We start from the raw sequence: 20,800 nt of genomic DNA on the forward strand, positions 1-20,800 counted from the left end.
AGGCCACACCTCCTCCCACAAGGCCACACCTCCTCCCACAAGGCCACTCCTCTTCCACAAGGCCACACTTCCTCCCACAAGGCCACACCTCCTCCCACAAGGCCACACCTCCTCCTACAAGGCCACACTTCCTAATCCTTCCTCAAGCAGTCCCCCAACTGAGGACCAAGCATTCAAGCGTCATTCAGACCACCCCTAGGAGCAGGGGAACTTACAGTATGGGGGCTCTGGAGACATGCTTGGTCTCTATAACTTGGCTTCTGAGCCTTCCTGGTACCTTGGACACCTCCCCCATCCCCGACTTCCTGACCTGAAGAGCTTTTGTTATTTAGTGACAGGTTTATCCCATCTCACTATGGAGAAGGTTCTGTACTGAGCTGCCTGGCTTCAGATCCCGGCCTGTTAGGGGCTGTGTGGTTCTCAGCTAGTCATTTGGCTTCTCTGTGCCTCGTATGGATAAGGAAGGAGGTGATAGGATCCTGACCTCACAGTACTGTGGGTGGAGGAGTGGTCTTGTGAGAGAAGGCGTGGCCTTGTGGGAGGAGGTGTGGCCTTGTGGAGGAGGTGTGGCCTTATGGGAGGAGGTGTACATAGTACAGAAGATGATCCCGGAAAAGGGCACCATGTAACCTCCCATACATAGGAGCCATTAGTATGCTGTGTGGCCTTACGCAAGTTCCTTGGTCTCTCTGTGTGTCCGTGGTTGATCTGAACAGGGTTACTGATAAGTACCTACCTCCTGTAAGCTGGCTGTGTAAGTAAATGGATGTGAGCGTACAAGGCTTCTCGGTGTAGTGTCTGCTCCTCTAGAAAGGTTGATGGTGACTGAGTGGTGATGGTTGTGATAATGGTGGCAGTGATGGTGATGATGGTGGTGGTGGCGATTGTGATCATGGTGATGTTGGTAACAAACCTGATTTCTCCTACAAGCAGCAGAGAATCTTGGGTAGGAGCGGCACCGTGCCTCAGAAACCAGCCTTATCTCTTTTCTTATCAACCTTCAGGCTAAGACTGCTGGAGGACTCCAGCCTGGACACAGCTCCAGATGTGGACCTTGGGAAAGACTCCAGTGCCATGGATGGTAAGGGGGAAGGGTTCCATTCTCTTCCCCTACAGATGTGTGCCCCAGTTGGCCAAGTACACCCGCTCTGTCCTCCTGCATACCCTCTGGCTTCCACTTCATCAGTGGGATTCCTGGTGAATTTGGGGATTCTTTCTGCATGGGGAAAAAAACCTACAGCTTCAGGAAGTGGGATCTGGTGACAGCCCACCAGGAGGCTGCTGAACCCCATGGCCTTTTCTTTCCCTCCAGGGCCCTGTGCCGAGGTTCTGGCCCAGCAGAGAGCAGCCATCACCCGTTTGCTGCAAGTCCTTGAAGACTTGGAGCAAGCCCATGAGGAGTTCCAGAAACGGGGATAGGGGCAAATGGCCCTCTAGGATGCTGGATGCTGAGAAGGTGCCAGAGCCAGTTGGGGACAGAGCCACGGGGCCTCCCTGAGCACATGCTGGCCCAGGCGTCTCCTTGAGGCTGCCTTCTTCACTGCTTGGAGTCTCCCAGACAAAGCCTGGTCTTACGTGCCCTGTAGCTAACCAGAGCATAGGAGTCTTTGGTAGGGCCCAGCCTTGTACTGACCAAACCTCATTTTCTTCTCTGAGCCTGGAGACTCAGCTTCTCTGGATACAGCTCTTCCAATACCTGTGGCGTCTATCTTACCTGCCAGCTGCTGGATACAGCTGTACCTGAACCAAACCCTAGCTGACTCAGAAAAGCACTCAATAGGCTTGGCCAAGAACTTCCTGTTTTTTTTTCACTTCTGTGAATCGCTGTGACCTCACAGCTTCTTCTGTACCCCACTCTCATCTGGCAGCCCCAACCTCAAGCGTCTGGAACCAGGTGTTCTCGGAAGAACGGACTGGGAGCCTAGCATGCCAGTTCTGAGCTCCGAGGCTGGACACAGGCTCTTCCTCCCCCTAATACCCTGTATAAAGTGACCTGAGCATGTTTAGCCGCGAAGTGTTACAATCGGGGTACCCTAGGGGACAGTGAGAAGCTTCTTGGCTAGGAATAGAGGTTCCCACTCCCTGTCCTAGTCACTGAATGCATCTGAGGGTTTTTTGGGGGGTGGGGGATGGGAGCAGGCATCAGAGTTCTGGGGCTCAATGGTTCTGTGGGTTTGAGGTATGATTTGAGAGCGAGCCAGTATGTCGTCTGGGTAGCTGGCGTCCGGGTAGCTGTGGCCAGTGAGGTTGGAACCAAACTCCACAGTCAGCTCCACAGAGGTGGAAGAGCCTGTGAATTCTGAGTTTGCCTAAAGAGAGCTCTGGACAGAAAAAAAAAAAAAATTCAAGTCCATCAGAGTGGATCTAGAGAATCAGGAAAGGTGTGGCGCTATCCCGCGCATGACCAGCAAGGGTCGCCTGGAGCTGGAGCATCTCCCACTGGCTTGGGTACATCTGAGCTGCGGGAGCCTCCGAGAAGAGGCTGCTGTCTCCTGCTCCTTGCTCCAGGGCAGGGTGGAATCGGTGAGCTGATATAGTATCTCAAAGCTCTTCCACATCCCCCTGGAGGGCCGCACGCAGATCCATCATCATTGTCACTAGTGTGTGTGTGTGTGTGTGTGTGTGTGCGCGCGCGCGCCTACTTGGGGACCCTGACTACGTCTCTTGCTGCTGCAAGACTGGGCAATTACAAGGCCCATGTACTGCTTTTCCCGCTGCCCCGGGCAGTGATCCTACGCTTGCCATTGTCTTCCAAGCCATCCCCGGTGTTCTGCAGGAGCACAGTCACCCAGCACCCTCTTGGCAGAAAAAGGCCTGACAAGGAGAAAGACCTTTTATTTCTCCACCCACAGTGGGACTGGTAGATTTTTTTTTTTTTTCAAAAGAGCAATTGCTGGCGTCCCTTTAAAGCTTGGCTGACTTCCATCCCAGCAGCCAATCCTCAGAGGCGGAGCTGGTGAGTTGCCTGGGCAACGGGCCTCTGGTTGGCCTGAGAAGATCAGTCGCCCACCGCCCACTTCCAAGCAGGGAGAAGTTAACGCCTTGCTGCCTGGTCAGCTCAACACGGGTAGCCTGAACAAGGCCTCCCTTCGCCCCTGAAGCGAGAAGTTGGGTCTCAAATGTCCGGAGTGGTTTAGTAGGGGAGAAGCCGGTACAGAGGCAAGGACGATGCCTTTGCCTGGGATAGACAGAGGTCAAGAGATGGGCACAGGAAGAAGTAGTCAGGGTCCCGGAAAGGTAGACACAAGCACAAAATATGATAGCCTCGTCCCCAGTGGCCTGCGAAAAGCTACTCGGTAACCTGGGATTTCTACCCCATTGGCTTTGCAGTGCTCAGTGGGTAGGTGGCGGCGCTGACATGGGTTGAGGCCCAGGGGCAGACTGGTCCCTGGAAGCCTTACAGAGTCCCCACTATCCCATGCTTGACTCAAGTCCTGGGAAGGGGACGAGCCTATACAGATGTAATGGAGACACAGGCGGAATCCACAGGATGTGTCATGGGGGCCTTTCTGTCTCTTTTCTCCCCAAGCTGGGAGAAGTCAAGAGGCACGTGGGTGTACGTGCGTGAGTGCGTGCGTGCAACAGGACACGTGTGCGTCTGTGTGTGATGTGAAGGGCAAAGCGCCATCGTTTCCATAGGGAAGTCGCCCTTGCTGGTGGTCCTATCTCTGCTGCTCTTGCCTGGAAGCCACAGGTTGGAGCCAGCTGGCCTGGGGCGCTCCCATCACCCCCCACAGCCACCAGCCAGATCCCTTTAGCGCTTCTGGCTCCTCCCACCTGGTGGAGGGAGGCATGTGCCGGGCTAGGGGCAAGGCAAGAGGGAAGGCGGGGCAACTCAGGCCTCAGGCCTTGGCCATGGCCTCAGAAACACCCTGGGCGGTGAGCTCAGCCAGCACGTTGTCTAGGTAGCTGGCGTCGGGGTAGCCGTGGCCAGTGAGGTTGGAACCAAACTCCGTCTTGTGGTGAATCTCGTTCCACACCACGGTGTCCGACTCGCCCGTGGTGTTGGACGTTCCGATAGTGAAGATAAGTCTGCGTTCCCAGGCGGTGATGAGCAATCTCAGCACCTGGGGATGGGGGAATGGTTGTGAATATAATGGGCAGTCTGAGCCCTAGTCTACCCAATACCAATTACTACACAAAGTTCTGTTTCTTTCGGGACTTGTCATCGGTACCGACAGGGCTTAGAACCCCACTCTTTGTACTAAATCGTCACTTTGTGAATTAGTTCCCACGATTAAAGATCTGGAGATTTCACAGGACGATCTACGGTGCTGGCTTCTTGGTTAATCAGTAAGTAAAATTGGACGACCCGAGTGTGAGGATGAAGCGTTTGAAGGGCTGCTTGGGTTCAAATCCTGGCTCTGCCACTTAGTCGCTGTGTGACTGTGCATTAAGTTCCTTGCCCTCTCTGAACCTTTGTTAAGCCAGTGAATGAGAGGAAGCAGATTCAGGGCCTGCCGTTTAGCGCGATGGCTTAAGAAGGAATGACAGTAGGGACTGGACAAAGGAAAGATGGCAGCTGGGGACTCTACCATCATTTATTGTGGAAGCCAGGTGGACACTCACCTTCCGGCCCTTCTCATTGTTGGGTAGGTAGCAGTGGCGAGGGAAGCCTCTGGCGGTGAACTTCTTGCCTGGATTGGGATGTTCAGGGCCCTGCAGGGATGGCAGGAGGGATTCAGACCACAGAGGGAGTCCCGGGGTGGTGGGAGGGGCAGAGTTGAGGCTGGGGCCCGTGGGGCTCACCTGGATGCCCGTGGGGATGTCATAGACAATGCGGATCGTCTGGGTGTCTGCGAAACCAGGCAGCGAGTGCGGGATGAGGTGAAACTCCATCTTCCCCGGTGGTTGTGTCCCTGTCTTCTCCCCGTAGATAGCTTTGCAGGTGGGGCACTGCAGACTGCCATCCTGAGACAGGTGTGCTGCTGTGAGGTCCCTGGGGGTCCCACCGGGTCCCCACCCACTGCCCACTTCACCGCACCCACCGCACGGCAGCCCACCTTGTGGCCCACCTTGTTGCCATTGGAGTACATGGCCACCAGGCAGAGCAGGTGGTACATGTGTCCGCAGCGACCCAGGCGGCCCACAAGCTCGGGCCGCACACTCTTGTTCCGGAGCACGCCCTCATAGCCGGATGCTGTGACCAGCCGCTCCATGCAGATGGTACAGTCCTGGAGGGCCAGGGAGATGGAGGAGGGCCATGAGGAAGGCCATAGAGGGACACAAAGTTTGGGGGCGATGGAAAACCTTGGAGTTGACTCCCTCGCCTGATTAGCCCCTGAGCAGGGGTCAAATGCTTAACCACCCAAAGCAAACGCCGCAATGGAAAACTTGGCATCAAACCGTCCATCACAAAGATGGACGGGTGTGACGCTCTTAAACTTTAAGCTCCACCCCCAGGGCTTAGTGAAGACAGTGAGGCCAGAATGGACAGGAAGAGAACTGGGCCTGGCTGGCTCACCTCATCAGGTGGGTTTTTCACCTTCTGCATGTACCTCCGGACCACATCCTCGGGATTCTTGCCTGCAGAGAGATCATGGGACAACGTGTCTCAGGAGGAGTAGGGGCGGGGCTCCGGGGAGCAGGTGGGGGAGTGGCAGGAAGGAGGACGCGAAGGGTGAGCTGAGGGCAAGCATAAGTGAGGTGCATGCTGGGTCCTAAGAGCACTGCGGTTGTGTTTTGGGGGGGTATCATACGGAACCTACTTTTCTTGAGGTGTTTTTTCTTGGTCTTGCGGCACACGCCGGGCACGCCAGGCACAGGCTTCACGTCGCTCTTGCTTACCGGCGGCGGGTGCAGAATGGGTTTGGGCGCTCGTGTCAGACACACTGGCAGACCGGCTGCACACAGCAGGATCCCGGTCATCCCTGGGGTTTGGGGAGGGAAGGGTGTAGTAATGAGGGGTGGAGTCACGAAAAGCCACGCCCTCCCCTCATCTTTAGGTTGACGGGGAAGGTGGATGCCATAGAGAGTGGAGGGCAGGATGTTTCCCCACCCAAAAAACCCACTTCAGGCTAAAGTCAAGCAAATCCAAAGGGAAGGCTCGCCCACCAGTTCATCAAAGGGGCGGAGCTCATGAGGCTGGTGGGCGGGGCCTCATGGGTTACGGCTTACCTGCCAGGGCTGGGTGCACAGGCCCAGTGCCATTCAAGTTCTTCACGGGGAGCGCCGGAACCCTGTGGGGGATCAGAAGAGGCTCCGGATGGACTGGCACCAATACAGCCCTGGCTTGCTTTTACTTCAGGGCCCCTCCTGACACACCCTGTCTCCTCTGCCTCTCCGCCATCTGGATGAACCGCCAAGAAACCCCCGTCCCATCTTGAGCGCATATCGGCAATGGGTACAGTCAGTGGGACTCTATTGAAAACACCCTTAGGTCTACTTCTGACTCTTGTTTTTAGGGATGTTCTCATGTAGCCTAGGCTGGCCTTGAACTCGTGCTCTGACCAAGGATGACCTTGAACTTCTAATCCTCCTGCCTTCACCTTCCGTGTGCTGAGCAAGTGTGTTCCGCCATACTCCGAAGTGTATCGGGTGTAAATCTCCAACCCAAATAGCTGTGGAACAGAGTAGTGTAGGGGTATCTGCCCAATCTAGGCTTACAGAATATATTCATAATTACTGAGTTGTGTTTTCATTGACCGGTCATATTTGGATTGGAGATTTAAATATCACCCACTATAATGTAGTATGTGGTGCTGGGGATTGAACCCAGGACTTCACGATGAGGCAAGCACTCTACCATATGAGCAACATTCCCGGTCATAACTCCAGACTGCCTCCTCCCACCAGAGAACATTTGGGCCTCATTTCCCTCCCCTTGTCTGGCCCGGAACCCAACTATCAGTGAGTCAGCTCTCTTAAGGTTTGTTCTATAGAGCACCGATTCCTGCAGAACACTCTGGAAAGACTTCAGGAATGCATAAGCTGGGAAATACTGTGCTGCCCTTCCAAGGTTCTCAACCTATCTGAGCACATAAAGACTCGGACCATAAGACCAACACCAGGTCCCCTCTTCATATGAAGAGCCCCTGGAAAAAGGTATCCTTTTGTCTTTTGGGGTCAACCACAGTTGCTTTTGTTTCTTAGTTTGGCCGCTAATTAGTTGGTGACACGCAGCACAACCCATCAGCCTTTACAAACCAATTTCTCTACCTGTGGGACGGGCGTGATGGGGTGCCTGCTTTTTGTTTGTGGAGAAGAACACAAATTCCTGGTAGCTAAGAAAGGCCCTGAAAGCACTGTCCTCATTACTATCGCCAGTACGGTCATCGTCACCAAGACCACTAGCACCACTTACAGTTGCCTCCGTTGCTGCCATCACCACCACCATCATCATCACCACCATCACCATCATCACCTTCCCTCATCATCACTGTCACCATCATCAATACCATCACCATCTAGGCCCATCCTTGGAGGAGTGGCAGGGACAACCTAAAGTCACTAAGCATTGCTCCCATAGGAGGAGGGAAAGGGAGGAAAGAGGAGGGAGGAGGGAAAAGAGAGAGGGAAAAGGGAGGATGGGTGGGTCTCTGAGTCCTGGGGTCTATGGTCAGTGGATATAGGATAAAGACACTGGGCCTCAGTTTCCCTTCCTTGAAAAAGAAGTCTTGTGAGAACTCAGGAGCTTCACCTTCTGCAGTGTGACGGGACTCACAATGGGAAAGGCTGAGCAGGCATGTGACCTGCCTCGGGCTCTATCACAGCCTTCCAAGACTTTCCTGCAGGACAGCACCACCCTGATTTATTACTGTTCATCCTTATGGGGCAGCAGCGAGGGGGTCACAGTTCCCAGCCTTCCTTCCCACCTGTCTATGATAACTGTGCGGACATACCTGACCTCATCTCTGCCTTCCCACTTCCCTTTTCTCAGTGACTCATGAGAACTCCCCTTCTCTTAGTCAGGACAGTGCGTAATATGGGCAGGGAGGAAAACATTTAGCATACACACCACTACCTACTTGCCTCCTACCAGTGCAGGCATGACTAATCCACCCCGGCTCTCTGAAGTCCAAAGAATCCATAACACAGCTCTCTAGTCAGCCTCTATCAATCAGGATTGTCAGAGTGATATCTTAGATACATGATGCTCAAAATCTGGTCCAAACGATTCCCCATCTTGCTGAGTCTGTCCCTGGGAGATGGGCAGGGAAACCCCAGGAAAAGGGATGCTTGAGATCTTGGCCACACTCATGTGTCATGAAAAGCTTCAAAAACTTTTTTCTTTCCCAAAGAGGCTGAAGGTATAAGAATTAGCTTGGCTACTGGGAGGAGGGTTGTGATGGGGCCTGATGGCGCAGCGTCTCTGTGTTGTGGGGGACAGTCCCGAGGTGGCACACACCCTCTTGCAGTCTGCAAGCTACCTGCGAGAACCTTCTGTAACACAGTTCCCATACTGCCGAGCGTGGGAGCCTTGGGGGGTGGCCCTTTTGATGTGGGAAGACACTGCTTCCTCTCAGGCATTGAGATCTCCCTGGTCAAGCACTGTCACCTAGAACCTCCAGAAAGGGGGGCAGGGTAGCCTTCACTTCACTCCTGCCCTGCCTTCTTGAGTCCTCGCTTGGTAGATGGTCTGAGGACAAGCTTCTTGGGGGGGCAGACCTTAGCCTAACCACCATTCCCAGCCCTGGTCAGCTGCCCTGTGTTCTCGATTCTCCATCCTGTTGCGGCTGGCCATCTGATCAAGCCTCTGCTGTGCTCTGAACCTCACTTCCTGTGTATGTACTCTCCCACGCTCCATGCCAGCTGTGATCTCCTCATAAGTATCAGGCTTGTTCCTACCCCAGGACCTTTGCACCAGCTAACCCTTCCCTAGGTGGCTCTTCCTGAGATGTTTAACTAGCACCCTCCCTCACAAAGGTCTCAGGTTCAACACTGCCTTCCTAGACAGCCTGTCTTTCTTAATCTTACTGTTTTCTCAGCATGAGCATGGACATAAGGTAGTCTTCACACATAGCCAGAGCCTGTGCCATCTGGCCTTTCTCTGGCCTCCCCTCCTACCTCTCCGGCCTCCTTCATACTCAACGGTTTTTTAAGGTGGAGGCCCAGTCTCTCTTCTGCCTTTGCACTTCTGTGCCTTCTCCACTACATCCCCAACTAGGTCTCTCGGGATGACACTGGACAGAGAGGAGTGTGTAGCAGACGCTCTGCATGCCTGCAGCAAGGGCAAACAAGGGCAATGGCCGGGTGGGTGCTGGGTTGCTCTAAGCGCCCTATCCCTGACTCTTCTCTGACCTGTGTCTTAAGGAAGCCACAAAGCAGGTGCTCAGGGAACACCTGCAGCTTCTAGGCTGCGTCCATGGCGTCCATGCGGGAGATGACAGGGCTCAGGGGACCTCCTGGAGAGCAGAGTCCCCCACGCCCCCAACACTCTTGAAGGAAGGAGTCCCCAGCAATGCTGCTAATCCCTCTCAGGGCAGGGTCCACAGCAAATCTTCAGAAAACCTACACTGAACCAGGTTCTCCTCCTTAACGCAGAGGCTGAGAGGAGATGCTCCAGCTGAGGGGTGGGGAAACTCATCTCCCTCTCTAGCCTGAGAAGAAAGGAGGCCCCCTTGGTCACTTCTCCCACCAGGAGAGCAGAGACAATGCTTGTGCCTGTTCTGGCTGGAGGGCATTGCACCTAGGCAGAATGCAGGGAGACTCTACCACTTGCTGTCCCCTACACCATTCTGCCGCCGCTTCCTCTTCTCCTTCTCCTCCTCTTCCTCCTCCTCCTCCTCCCCCTCCCCTCCCTCTCCCCTCCCTCTCCTCCTCCTTCTTCTTGTCTGAGCACCTCAACCACAGTGTCCACATCAGCTTCCACATCTGTCCTTTGAGCACGGCCTCCTCTTTATCTTTTTTATCCACGAGGGACAGAACTCGTCTCTCATTGAGGATCTGGGCTTTTTCCACCTTGTTTTCTGGTTGTGTGATTCTACTCTTATCTTGTCTGCCAGATTCCTAGCTCTGGGAACCGCCCAACCCTATGACCCCAGGACTGAGGATAGCAAAACAGGCTGACCAGATAAGAAAGTAGCTCTCTAGCTTTGGGGTCTCTTGGTTAAAAGCAAGATGTACAAGTGACCTCATGACAGGCCATTGGCTATCCACCTTGGGAACAAGAACCTCACCAACGCCCCCTATAGGTCTCCCAAGTCTCCATCTTAAAAGCAAGGCCTCCAACTCCAGATGTTACCCCCAAACTCCCAAACAAGTTCAGGAACAGATATCAAATAAATAACATGCGTACCACTAGTACCAAATTTGCACCTGTGGCAGACATCACCAATCAATCCCAGCACTCCCTCCCACACAGCTAAGATGTAATTTGAGAATCAACATCAATATCATACTCTAGGGTAGGGATCCCCGAGAGACAGTCTGTCGAGGACCCCTTGCACCTGGCAGCATGATGAAGCCCAAAGAGAGGAAGTGACTTCACTTGGCCACCCAGCTGGCCCGTGCTGCTCTTGGCAATGGGACCTGGAATTTCTGGGTCCAACTCGAGGCTGACCCCACTAGGTTGGCCAGGGTTGGGGGTGTTGTGGATCTGAGACCTATGTATGGGGTTAGGTACAGCCAGAGCTGGACTGCAGAGCTAGCTCAGGAGCTGTACGAGTGACCTCAGGACAGGCTATTGGCTATCTACCTTTGGGAGCAAGAGCCCCACCAACGCCCCCTATAGGTCTCCCGGGTCTCCATCTCCCAGAAGGCCCAGGCTAGCCACACTATCTGATGGTGACTTTCTTTTTCTTTTACTTTTTTTTTTCTTTTTTTTTTTTTTTTTTTTTTTGGTTTTTCGAGACAGGGTTTCTCTGTGTAGCCCTGGCTGTCCTGGAACTCACCCTGTAGACTAGGCTAGCCTCGAACTCAGAAATCCGCCTGCCTCTGCCTCCCAAGTGCTGGGATTAAAGGCGTGCGCCGCCGCCGCCACCACCACCACCCCGGCTTGATGGTGGCTTTCATGTCCTTCACAAGCCTTAGACAACCTGAGGATGCCTAGTATGTATCCAGCAGCCCCCTGGGGAGCCCCCACCCACCCCCAGAGCTCTGGCCTCAATTCAGGTGGAGAGGAGAGGAGAGAAGTGAAACTGTCCCATTGGGGAGAAGAAAGTCCCCCACACTTTCCTTTCTCCTGCGGGAACCCTGGATGCTGACGGTTATTGTCCCAGTCCACCTTGTGGCCACCTACTGCCGTTGCGGTCATCTGAGGACACCCCCTGCACAACCCTTCTGTGGAGACAAGGCCAGGCCCAGAGCTGGAGCCTGAGCTCAGGGGTCCACCATCAGTGATCCGGGGCCTCATAGTCACAGTGTCTTACCCACACTGGCCAGCTCTGACCATCGACAGGCCTCAGTTTCCCCTTCTCAAATGACGCCCCCTGTCTACCTTTCAGGGTGTGCACCCCACCACTTGTGCCTGGCATTTGGGATTTGGATTTTTCCAGGATCCTGGGGCTCACTCAGTCCTCCTCTTAGAGATTGATTTTTTTTTGCTTGTGTGTGTATTCTATCTCATGGTCTTCCCTCCCTCCCCCCCAACCCCCCAGAGCTCTGATGGAGCCCAGGTAGGGGAGGGCAGGCTAATTGGCCTGTTCCCACGCCCCTGGGGAGCACGGGGTGCAAACAGGAGCGTGTGGCTCAGCTTCCCAGGGAGAGGGCAGGAAGTGCTTCAGGTGGGGGCCCGGTTGGGAGGTTTTGGGTTTGACCTTGTGGTGAGGGTGTGACCCTGCCTCCTCATCGCTACCCTGGCCAGGAAAGGGGGGATGGGTGGGAAGCCAGGCTCCTCCCTTCCCTCGTTCAGGCTCCTGCAAGACTTGGGAACTTTTGTTTAAGAGTCATTTAAGTGAAAAGACCTAAAGAGAGGAAATATGCAGCAGATACAAAATCACAAGAAATAAACAAGGGATAGCAATGCCGCGGCTCAGTGGGTTGAGTGCTTGCTGAGCATGCCTGAAGTCCTGGGTTTGAGTCCCAGCATCACATAAACTTGGCACAGGGTGGGGGGCACACACTTGTAAATCCAGCACTGGAGAGGGCAGGAGACCGGAGGACCAGCAGTTCAAGGTTAACCTCGGCTATGTAGCAAGTTCAAAGCCAGCCTAGGCTACATGAGACTCTGTCTTAAAAGACATATATATGTGTGTATGTGTGTGTGTAAATCAATTCCCCCCTCCCCATATACAGTCAGGCACATCTCCTCATAGCTGAAGACTCATCTCAACAGTGGAATAAGCCAGTTAAAGTCTCACCTCAACACACCAGGGGCCAGCTCTTGCCTCAGGACCTCCCACGTTCTGTTCCTACTGTCTGGAAGGCTTGTCCCTGCCTCCCTTCCAGACAAGCTGCCCCCAAACAGTCTCATCAGTCCAGGCTAGCCTTAAATTCATGGTCTATCTCAGTCCCCCCAAGCACTGGCATCTACTGTGCCTAACTCTTTCTTGTTCTCACCCCCATTTACTTATTCTGTGTGTGCCGCCGTGTGCCCGTGGAGGTCAAGGCACAACTTGTGGGAGTTGGTTCTCTCCTATCATGTGGCTCCCAAGCACTGAACTTAGGTCATCAGGCATCAGGGGCAGCAAGCCCCTGTACCCACTGAGCCATCTTGTTGGCTCCCCATTTTTGAGATAGAGGCTCACCATGTATCCCAAGATGGCCTCAAACCCCAGCGGTCCTCCTGCCTCAGCTTCTGGAGTTCTTAGATTAAGGTGTGTCCGACTGTGCCATAGAAAAGGAAAGGCAATAGCAATGACCTTTTATTTTTTTTTGGTTGTTTTCTAATCTATCTGTCTGTCTATCTTTTTTTTCTCTTTTTTTTTTCTTTTTGGTTTTTTGAGACAAGGTTTCTCTGTGTAGCCTTGGCTAGAACTCGATCTGTAGACCAGGCTGGCCTCGAACTCAGAGACTCACCTGCCTCTGCCTCCTGAGTGCTGGGATTAAAGGCATGCGCCACCACCACCTGGCCAGCTTATTGCATTGATTCTAAGGAGAGCATCACTGTGTCACTGTGGTTCCTCTGCAGCACTAACTACCTTCTGGAATACTTCTTTCATGTGCTGTTTGCCTTGACTAGGCTGTAAATTCTCCAGAGGCCAGGGACCCGCCGCTGTGTCCCAGCCTTCTCCATGCTGCCTGTCACACTGTGATTTTTTTTTTAAACAAGTGGAGAGTTGATTGACAGACAGACAGACAGACAGACAGAAGTCATGCTGGGGAGCTGGAAAAGATGTCCGGTGAGCACCTTCATGGCAGGGTGAGAACCCACAAGGAACAGAGAAGATAGGAAAGAGGAAAAGCCAGGGAAATAAGCCAATCATAGGCTTGGGAGATGGGGGTAGGGGTGGAGGTGTGGGGTGGTGATGGGGTATAGAATCACTGAGGGCTTGCAAGCAGGGAAGGAACTGCTAAGACGCCGGGGGCTTCTGGTGTTCAAACAGTGCCTGCTTGGCACCTGTTTTCAGTTGGCAGTATTGCACAGGCTAACAGGGATGGGTGAGCAGACTGCACCCTGGGAAACACGCAGACCCAGAAAAACACATGCTAGACAGTGGCCTGTGTCATCAGTCCTATTTTTACAAGCTGCAAAAATAAAAAAATAAAAAATAAAAAATCAGAGAGGGCAAGGGGTTTAGCTAGGTCACACAGCAATAGAGAAAGTTGAAGCTGTGTCCCCACTCAACCTCTGTTGCTTCATCTTCTCTCTTGGGCTCTGCTACTCTGTGGGGGCCACGGCCTGGAACAGCATAGACACGTCGGGGAAACGGGACACCAAACACCTTGGGCAGGTTAGGTTCCAAGTGTTTGACCCAAGCCAGTGTCATGGTCTTTTGGAGCCTTGGTTTTGCCCTCTGAGAAATGGAAACGCTAGGGGCCATTGCCGTGGGTTTCTGTGATGGAGACTGGCAATCCTGTCAGGGCCGTTAGATGGGACTGGGGACACGGTGCATGCTCTGTAAACAGAAATAGGTCTGCAGCTGTCCCCCCCCCACCCCACATGGAGTGGAAAGTCTGACTCTCTTCCTCTACCCAGCAGCTGTGTTCTACAGTGATACACGCTGACCTCCCGTGAGACAGGACGGATCTTCCCACCCTGTGTGTCCCCCAGGCCCACCCTGCCAGCTGGCTCCCGGTCCCAGCATAGGGAGAGTGGAAAAACCCCTGGCCTGTCCCCACTGGCTGTGTGACTCAGGGCAGGTTGATCGCCTTCTCTGGGCCTTCCTCCTGGTCCCCCTCCAGTGAATTACATCACAAGACCAAGGAGTCCTTTGTCCCTCTGTACAAGGATCACACATCTAGCGTGTGACCTCGTACACCTGCGAGCCCAGGTGTCAGGTGGAACTCTGGCTGTCGGGTGGAGAAACTGAGGCTGGAAAGGTGAAAGTACTCCTGAGGGTCACTCAGCTGGGAGGTGGGACTGGAGAAGGGAGAAGGTGAGAGAAAGAGGACTCCGTGGGGGCGGGGCACAAAGAGCTGCAGAGGGAGACGCAGATCTCAGAACCCCAGAAAGGATGAGGAAGGTTGTAGCCATTTAACAAGGACGCACAGCCACCAGCACGAGCCCACCCCAGCCTGGTCTCAGGCCCACCCAGAGAGAAGGCAACATGAAGACATGGGAGGAGACACACCCTGATTCTGAGGGGTTGGACCTTGAGGGGAGCCAGCCTCACCGCCTCCTCGACCTTGGGTTTCTGGGCTTCAGAAGTGTGGGTCAGTGGATGAAGGAAAAGACTCAGCTGCAGAACTGGGGACAGGAAGGGATGTGAGGCGTCTCGGGGAGCAGCCTGGAATAGGCGGGGTGGGGGGAGCCGCCCCCCAACCCCAACCCCAGTCCATGGAGACACCTACATGTCTTTCCTAGTCTAGTTCACAACATGACAGGAACAGGGGTCATTTGTCTCACCCCCACCATCCACTCCCCTGGGGTCCACCCGTGCCTCATACTGAGCCAGGGGTATATATCTTGGGGCTCCTTGGAGAGGGAGGTCTGGTGGGGGGTCTCAACACAGACTTGTCAGGCAGGAGAAGGGGTTCAGTATGGCTTTATCATACTACTCAGGCAGGACAGTGTAGGATGTGCCTAATGATTAACATCCCCCAGGAGATGGCTTTCTTGTCCCCAAGGCCCTCTCTAGCTCAAGGACACTCTATGGCTCCTAGCTGCTGGTGGCACCAACTCCAAGGTCCCTTGAAGCTCCCCAATCTGGCTCCAAATCCCAATTTAGATAACCCCTCTCCCCATTCCACTAGGGAGGTTTTACTTCTGTATGCGGTTTCGAGAAGCTTCTAGATTTGTTCAGCCTCCACCCCTATCTACCTGCAATGCCCAGCCTGGGAAGCCCTTCCTCCTGCCAGGTATGGAACACCCCAGCTCCTCCCTGGATAAGCCGTGTCCTCTGAACTCCCTAAGAACAGCCTCTTCCCACGTGTTCTTCTCCATGGTGGCCTGTCCTGACTACCCACTCCCTCTGGATGATATGTCACCCTGTCCTAGCACCTCTGCAGACCTCTCCCTCTCCTCCCTTGACTGTTGTGTTTCTGTTCCCTGTGAGTGCATAGCGAGAGCTCAGTCCTCCTCGACTAGCTCAGCGCTGCGTGCTCACTCTCAGGGCACATGTGTGGAGACTGAAGGCAGGAAAAGCCGAGTGATTTACAGCGTGTCCTGAAGGAGCGGCTTCCAGCACTGTCCTCACTGACCTATGATGTGTGTGCAGAAATGCAGCCTACGACACGGCTCAGTGGACCAAGGGCGCCTGCCACCAAGCCTGATGACCTGAGTCTCGTGCCTGGGATCGGCACAGTAATCAAGAGAGCTGAGTTTCACAAGTTTCTTCTGGTCTCCACACACACCCTGTGGTGCACACACAGAGACAATGGACAGACTGACACAACACACACACACACACACACACACACACACACACACACCCTGTGGCAAGTGCAGCTTTAAAGTATATGCAGAAATGACCTCAAATTTCAGAGAATAGTGTGTGTGTGTGTGTGTACATCATGTGTGTTGGTACCTGCAAAGGTCAGGAAAAGCAGCCAGTGCTCTCCAGTCCCCTCCCCACCCCCACCCCACCCCTGGCACTTGCAAGCTGATGGATCTGCCTCAGTAGCTGTCCAGTGAGCCCCAGGATTACAGGGGCGCACTGCTCTGCTGGGTTTTATGCTCGGTAACTAAACTCAGGCCCTCATGCCTACACCCTGGTATCTTTAGCCTCCAGGTTCACAGGACACTTACAACCCCGTCCATCTGTCCGCCCCTGTCCAGTTAGGTCTCAGCCTACTCTTTCTTATTATAGGACAATATCATGGCGGAGACCCCAAGGCTCACCACTGGGAACACAAGCAGAGTTGCTTCTGTGTTCTCCTCCTCTTGGGGACCCCCACTAGCTCCAGCCCTGGTCTCTTCTTCACGTTCTGCTCTGGCTGTGGGTGTACCTCCCACACCTTCCAGGATGCTCCTGAGTCCAGAGTGGGTCTCACAGCAGCTCACTGGGGCCCTGTCCTGTGGCCTGTTGCACTAAACCCTGGGATGGATTCCCAAACTGGATTTTGGTCTTCGGTCTTTAGTGAGGTCCTACCGGGAAAAGATCCCCCAAAACGGTGACTCTGGTTGAAGCCAGAGATTGGCCAGCCTCCATGCCAGGTCACCTGAGTCCCTGGAGCCCAGTTTAGAAAGTGACATTAAGAATCCAAAGTGATTGGTGATGTTTCTCTAGAGAAAATTGCTTCAACCCTCAAGGTTACTGTGGCCTGGAGCAGATGAGACTCCTATGTCCCCGGACTTCTTTCTCTTTTTGGGAAGGAAAGATGGCTCAGATGGTAAAGGGGCTTGTCACTACGCCTGACATCCTGAGTTCGATTCCCTGCCCCACCAGTAAATGAAAAACTAAAACACAATTTCCATCACTGGCTCTGTTGGTCTGGGATGAACAGCTGCTCTCCTAGGTAATGGGCAGAAGGTACCTCTCTTTTATGGCCTCTCGAATCGTCTTGGGAGGTGTCACAAAATGACATTGAGAAAGCTTGGCAAATAAACCTATTGGGGCTCGGGAGATGGCTCAGTGGGTCAGTGCTTGTCACACAATGATGAAGGTGTAAATGGCACCCTCCCAGGAAGTCGCATGCGTGCATGCGCGGGTGTGCGTGCGTGTAAATAGCCAGACAATAGTAGTCACCGTCTCCCAGTGCCAGCGCTGTGGGAGGGGGCAGACAGGAGGATCCCAGGGGCTTGTTTGCTATCCAGCTTACACAGGTGGTGAGCTGGGATACCTTCCAGATGTGAATGGGATGATGACAGTCCCCGACTCATGGGGTCCTGCTGTCCAGCTTACTAACGTGCTGAGGTGGCCCTGGGTGCCCTTCCGGAGGAGGTGGGGGGCTTCTTACCCAGGTGGGATAGAGGCGCGTGCGCTGACGCTGGTGGATCTCTGTGGTCCTGGACGGCTGAGGTTGTTTTGGCCCGGGGTGGGCGCTCCGTTGGGGGCACTCGGGCTCCTTGGGGGAACTCCTGGAGGAGGCGCGGGCTCCGTGGGGCCGGCGGCAGGTGCGGCCCAGAGCGCGGCCCCAGCGAAAGTGGCGCTGGGGCGCACAACGAGCGCACCCGGAGGCCCTCCGGGTGACAGCGGCGGCGGGGGCGGCGGGGGCGCTGGAGGCGCGGCTGGAGCAATGGGCGCCTTGCGGCGCTGCGAGGCCAGGATGGCGTTGGAGGCGGCGCGCGTGCTGTTGACCAGCAGGCACTGCTGACAGGAGCAGGGCTGACCCGAGCTGGCTCCCACGGGCCAGGACTGCGACTTGGGAATAGAGCCGACCGTGAGCGGGTAAGCCAGGTCCAGGCGACGGCGCAGGCGGCGGCGGCGGCGCGTCTGGCGGTTCATCTGGGACATGCTGTTGAAGTAGATGAGGTAGCAGAAGCCGAGCGATGAGAGGTCGAGCCACGGGTGCTGCTTCTCGTACGCGTTCTGGATGGTGATGCAGATGTCCATGTCGTAGGCGGTCCACGCCCCGCCGTCGTTCTCCCATTCCCACACGATGCCCTTGCCCGGCGCCGACGACGGGTCGTAGAAGTTGCGTCGCACTGGCCGCATGGTACCTGTGCTCAGGAGGGAGAAGTGTGTCAGTACAGGCCCTCAAGGGGACCTTCGGAGCCAGGAAGGGGGTTAGCACAGACAGAGAGTGTTAAGACATGAGGACTGGGCCGCCGATACGGCTCAGCAGGTACAGGTGCTTGCCACCAAACCTGACGACATGATTCTAATCCCAGAGACCCACACCATGGAAGGAGAGAACCGGTTCCCTCAGGTTGTGCTGACCTTCAGTAAACTAATAAATAAAGGCAATTAAAATTTAAAAGACAAGGGGGCTGGGCAGAAGCCCAGTCAGCATGCTAGGAAACAGGTACCCCAAAGGGGCCATAAAGAAGACCAAGCAGGAAAGAGGGAGGAATGGGCCTGGGGAGCCAGTTCGCCCTTTGCAGGGTCAAGGCGCTCCCCTCGCCCAGAAGGTCCGGGTAACCACAGAGGCGGGAAGAACAGCGAAGTTGGTAGTGGCCACACAGAGATAGGCCCACCTGCCCACCGAGCTCCTTCCTGGACTCCCAGGGTGCCCAGAAACCGGAACATTTGTGGATTTCTTCATTCACGGAGGGTCCACCGGCTTCCACACTTCTCCCATTGGTCCATTCATTCGGTTCCGCCTTCGTGCATCTCTCACTTCATTCATTCATTCATTCATTCATTCAGCCACACCTCCATTCATTCATTCATTCATTCATTCATTCATTCATTCATCTCTCACTTCATTCTTCCTTTCAGCCATGCCTTCTTGTGTACGTTCACGCCCAAATGTACCCTTTCTCCTTCCCTCTGATGTTTTCTCCCTCCCCGTGCTCCCCTCACCCCCTCCCGTGTGTATGCGTTCGTGCGTGTGTGCCAGTGTGTGTGTGTGTTCCAGCTCTCAACCAACAGGTGCTGAGTATCTGCTGTGCTCCTGGAGAGCACATCCAGACCCCACACAGCTCTGTGGTATCCCGGCCTGCCCTGCGGTTGGCCACTACTGTGGTTTCTCTTGCCTTTGCTCTGCACTGGTTGAAGCTTTAACCCCTCTGGCTGAGAGTCGAGATCCCGAGAAAACCGGCCAGTGACAGATAAAGCAGGCTGCAGGACTCCTCAGAGCGTTAGCTGGCTCTGGGCTGCCTATCCCAGGTGCCACAGCACAGAAATTACTCTCCTGGACTCGTAAGGCTGGCCACACCCGTGGATAGGCTGCCACCGGCTACAAAGCCGTGTGAGAGCCCTCATGCTTCCCCAGGCCTCTGTGGTTCAGACAACAGTTATTGAGCGCCTGACCAGTATTGATCATCAACTGGACAGGGCCTACTATCCATCACCTAGAAGCCAAACCTCTGCCTGCGCGTGTCTGGGAGGGAGTTTCTGAACTGGGTTAGTAGAGATGAGAGATCTACCTTGGATGTAAGTGGTAACATCTCTGTGGGCTAGGGTCCTGGATTGCAGTAAAAAAAAAAAAAAAACAGAGAAAGGGGGCTGAGAAATGGCATCTGTCTCTCTCTGCTTCCTGACTGTGGATGTCACATGACTGGGCACCTGCTGTAATGCTTTCCTGCCACAGCAGACTGTGCCCCCCTCGAACTGTGAGTCAAAATAAACATTGATTTTTTTTTTGCCAGGCATTGTTGTCACCGCAATGAGACAAAGGATTAATAAACTGGCCTCATCTTGACATCTGGCCCAACATGTCCACTGGGAGGACTTGAGGATAGCCTTTCTAGCACAGTCTTCTGGAGGCCCCAGCGGAATGAGGAGCAGAAAGCCCTTATCTGGAGTTCTTGCGGCTGTGGGGAGGAGCCTGCTTTGACTCCTCCCAAACTTGTTGCCATTGGCTCCACCCTCTCTCCTGTGACCAAGTGGACCAATCAAGTTGCCTCTTTGACAGCTCTGTTGCCCGATCCCCTGCTCCTCTGAGCCATTGTGCCTCCTTGGCTTGGCTCACAGCAGTAGACCCAGGCTCTGGTCCCCACCTGGCATCCAGGATATCCTGCCCAGCCCTCGTCACATCTATCCTCACGAAGCTCAGAGTCCTCTGCAGTTCCTGATGACCTGTAAGAGCTGACGTCCTCATGATGACCTGGCCTCCCCGCTGCTCGCTAGCCCATCTTAAACCTAGTGTTGCCTCCGGGGCCTTTGCACGGCTGTTCCTTGTGCCTGGATTATGATTTAGCCACGTTCAGACTTCTTTAATCCAGGTTTGTATGGATGTCATGGGCTAGGAAAGCCCCTCCCACACCTGGCTGGTGGATGAGCTGTTCTGTCCCTGCTTTGTCATACCCCACTTCCTGGTACTTACTCATCCTGGCCATGGCAGGCTCTTTTCCTGTCAGCTTAGGCCCACAGAGGCTCCTCTGCTTAACCCTCCAGTCTGGGCACAGTGCCTCACACAGTAGGTCCTCAGAACATGAGTTGTTTCCAGGGTGCCTTGAGCAGGAGCCTACAGCCAGATGGTGGCACCCGGCATAGTGTCCTGGTGGGAGGGGTCTCCTCCTGACTGATGTGTTTATAAAAAGATAAAGAGATATAGGGTATGTTCTATGGGTGTGTAGTCAGGTATGGGGGAAGGGGATGTCTCAGCAGGCTCATGCCGAGGCATCCCCCCAACTCCCGAGGGACCGGCCACATGACGGTATAGTATAGAATAGAGTTTATTCAGGGCATGGGGAGGGGAGTTAAGAGGGTGGTAGAGGCAGAGAAAGGCAGAGAGAGAGAGAGAGAGAGAGAGAGAGAGAGAGAGAGAGAGA

At 54.4% G+C, this 20,800-nt stretch overlaps 2 protein-coding genes across 3 annotated transcripts in view; one reads left to right on the forward strand and one right to left on the reverse strand.

The window, feature by feature from the left end:
- The window catches only part of Rasal1 (RAS protein activator like 1), a 31,731-nt gene extending 29,725 nt beyond the window's left edge, over positions 1–2,006 (forward strand). For both annotated transcript variants that reach the window (XM_028753900.1, XM_028753901.1), the window contains 2 exons: positions 1,005–1,081; positions 1,313–2,006. In XM_028753900.1, coding sequence (XP_028609733.1) covers positions 1,005–1,081; positions 1,313–1,419 — 184 coding nt within the window. In that variant the 3' untranslated portion in view covers positions 1,420–2,006. The remainder of the gene's footprint in view (positions 1–1,004; positions 1,082–1,312) is intronic.
- Positions 2,007–2,815: 809 nt separating this feature from the next.
- Positions 2,816–20,800, reverse strand: part of Dtx1 (deltex E3 ubiquitin ligase 1) — a 32,275-nt gene continuing 14,290 nt past the window's right edge. Inside the window, exons 3-10 of the mRNA XM_028753899.1 lie at positions 17,380–18,082; positions 6,118–6,179; positions 5,709–5,870; positions 5,465–5,526; positions 5,016–5,174; positions 4,750–4,911; positions 4,570–4,659; positions 2,816–4,067 (exon numbers count right to left, since the gene is read on the reverse strand). Coding sequence (XP_028609732.1) covers positions 3,843–4,067; positions 4,570–4,659; positions 4,750–4,911; positions 5,016–5,174; positions 5,465–5,526; positions 5,709–5,870; positions 6,118–6,179; positions 17,380–18,082 — 1,625 coding nt within the window. The 3' untranslated portion in view covers positions 2,816–3,842. The remainder of the gene's footprint in view (positions 4,068–4,569; positions 4,660–4,749; positions 4,912–5,015; positions 5,175–5,464; positions 5,527–5,708; positions 5,871–6,117; positions 6,180–17,379; positions 18,083–20,800) is intronic.

This window comes from Grammomys surdaster, unplaced genomic scaffold (genome assembly GCF_004785775.1).
Source record: "Grammomys surdaster isolate TR1022 unplaced genomic scaffold, NIH_TR_1.0 125976, whole genome shotgun sequence".
Taxonomy (NCBI): Eukaryota; Metazoa; Chordata; class Mammalia; order Rodentia; family Muridae; genus Grammomys; species Grammomys surdaster.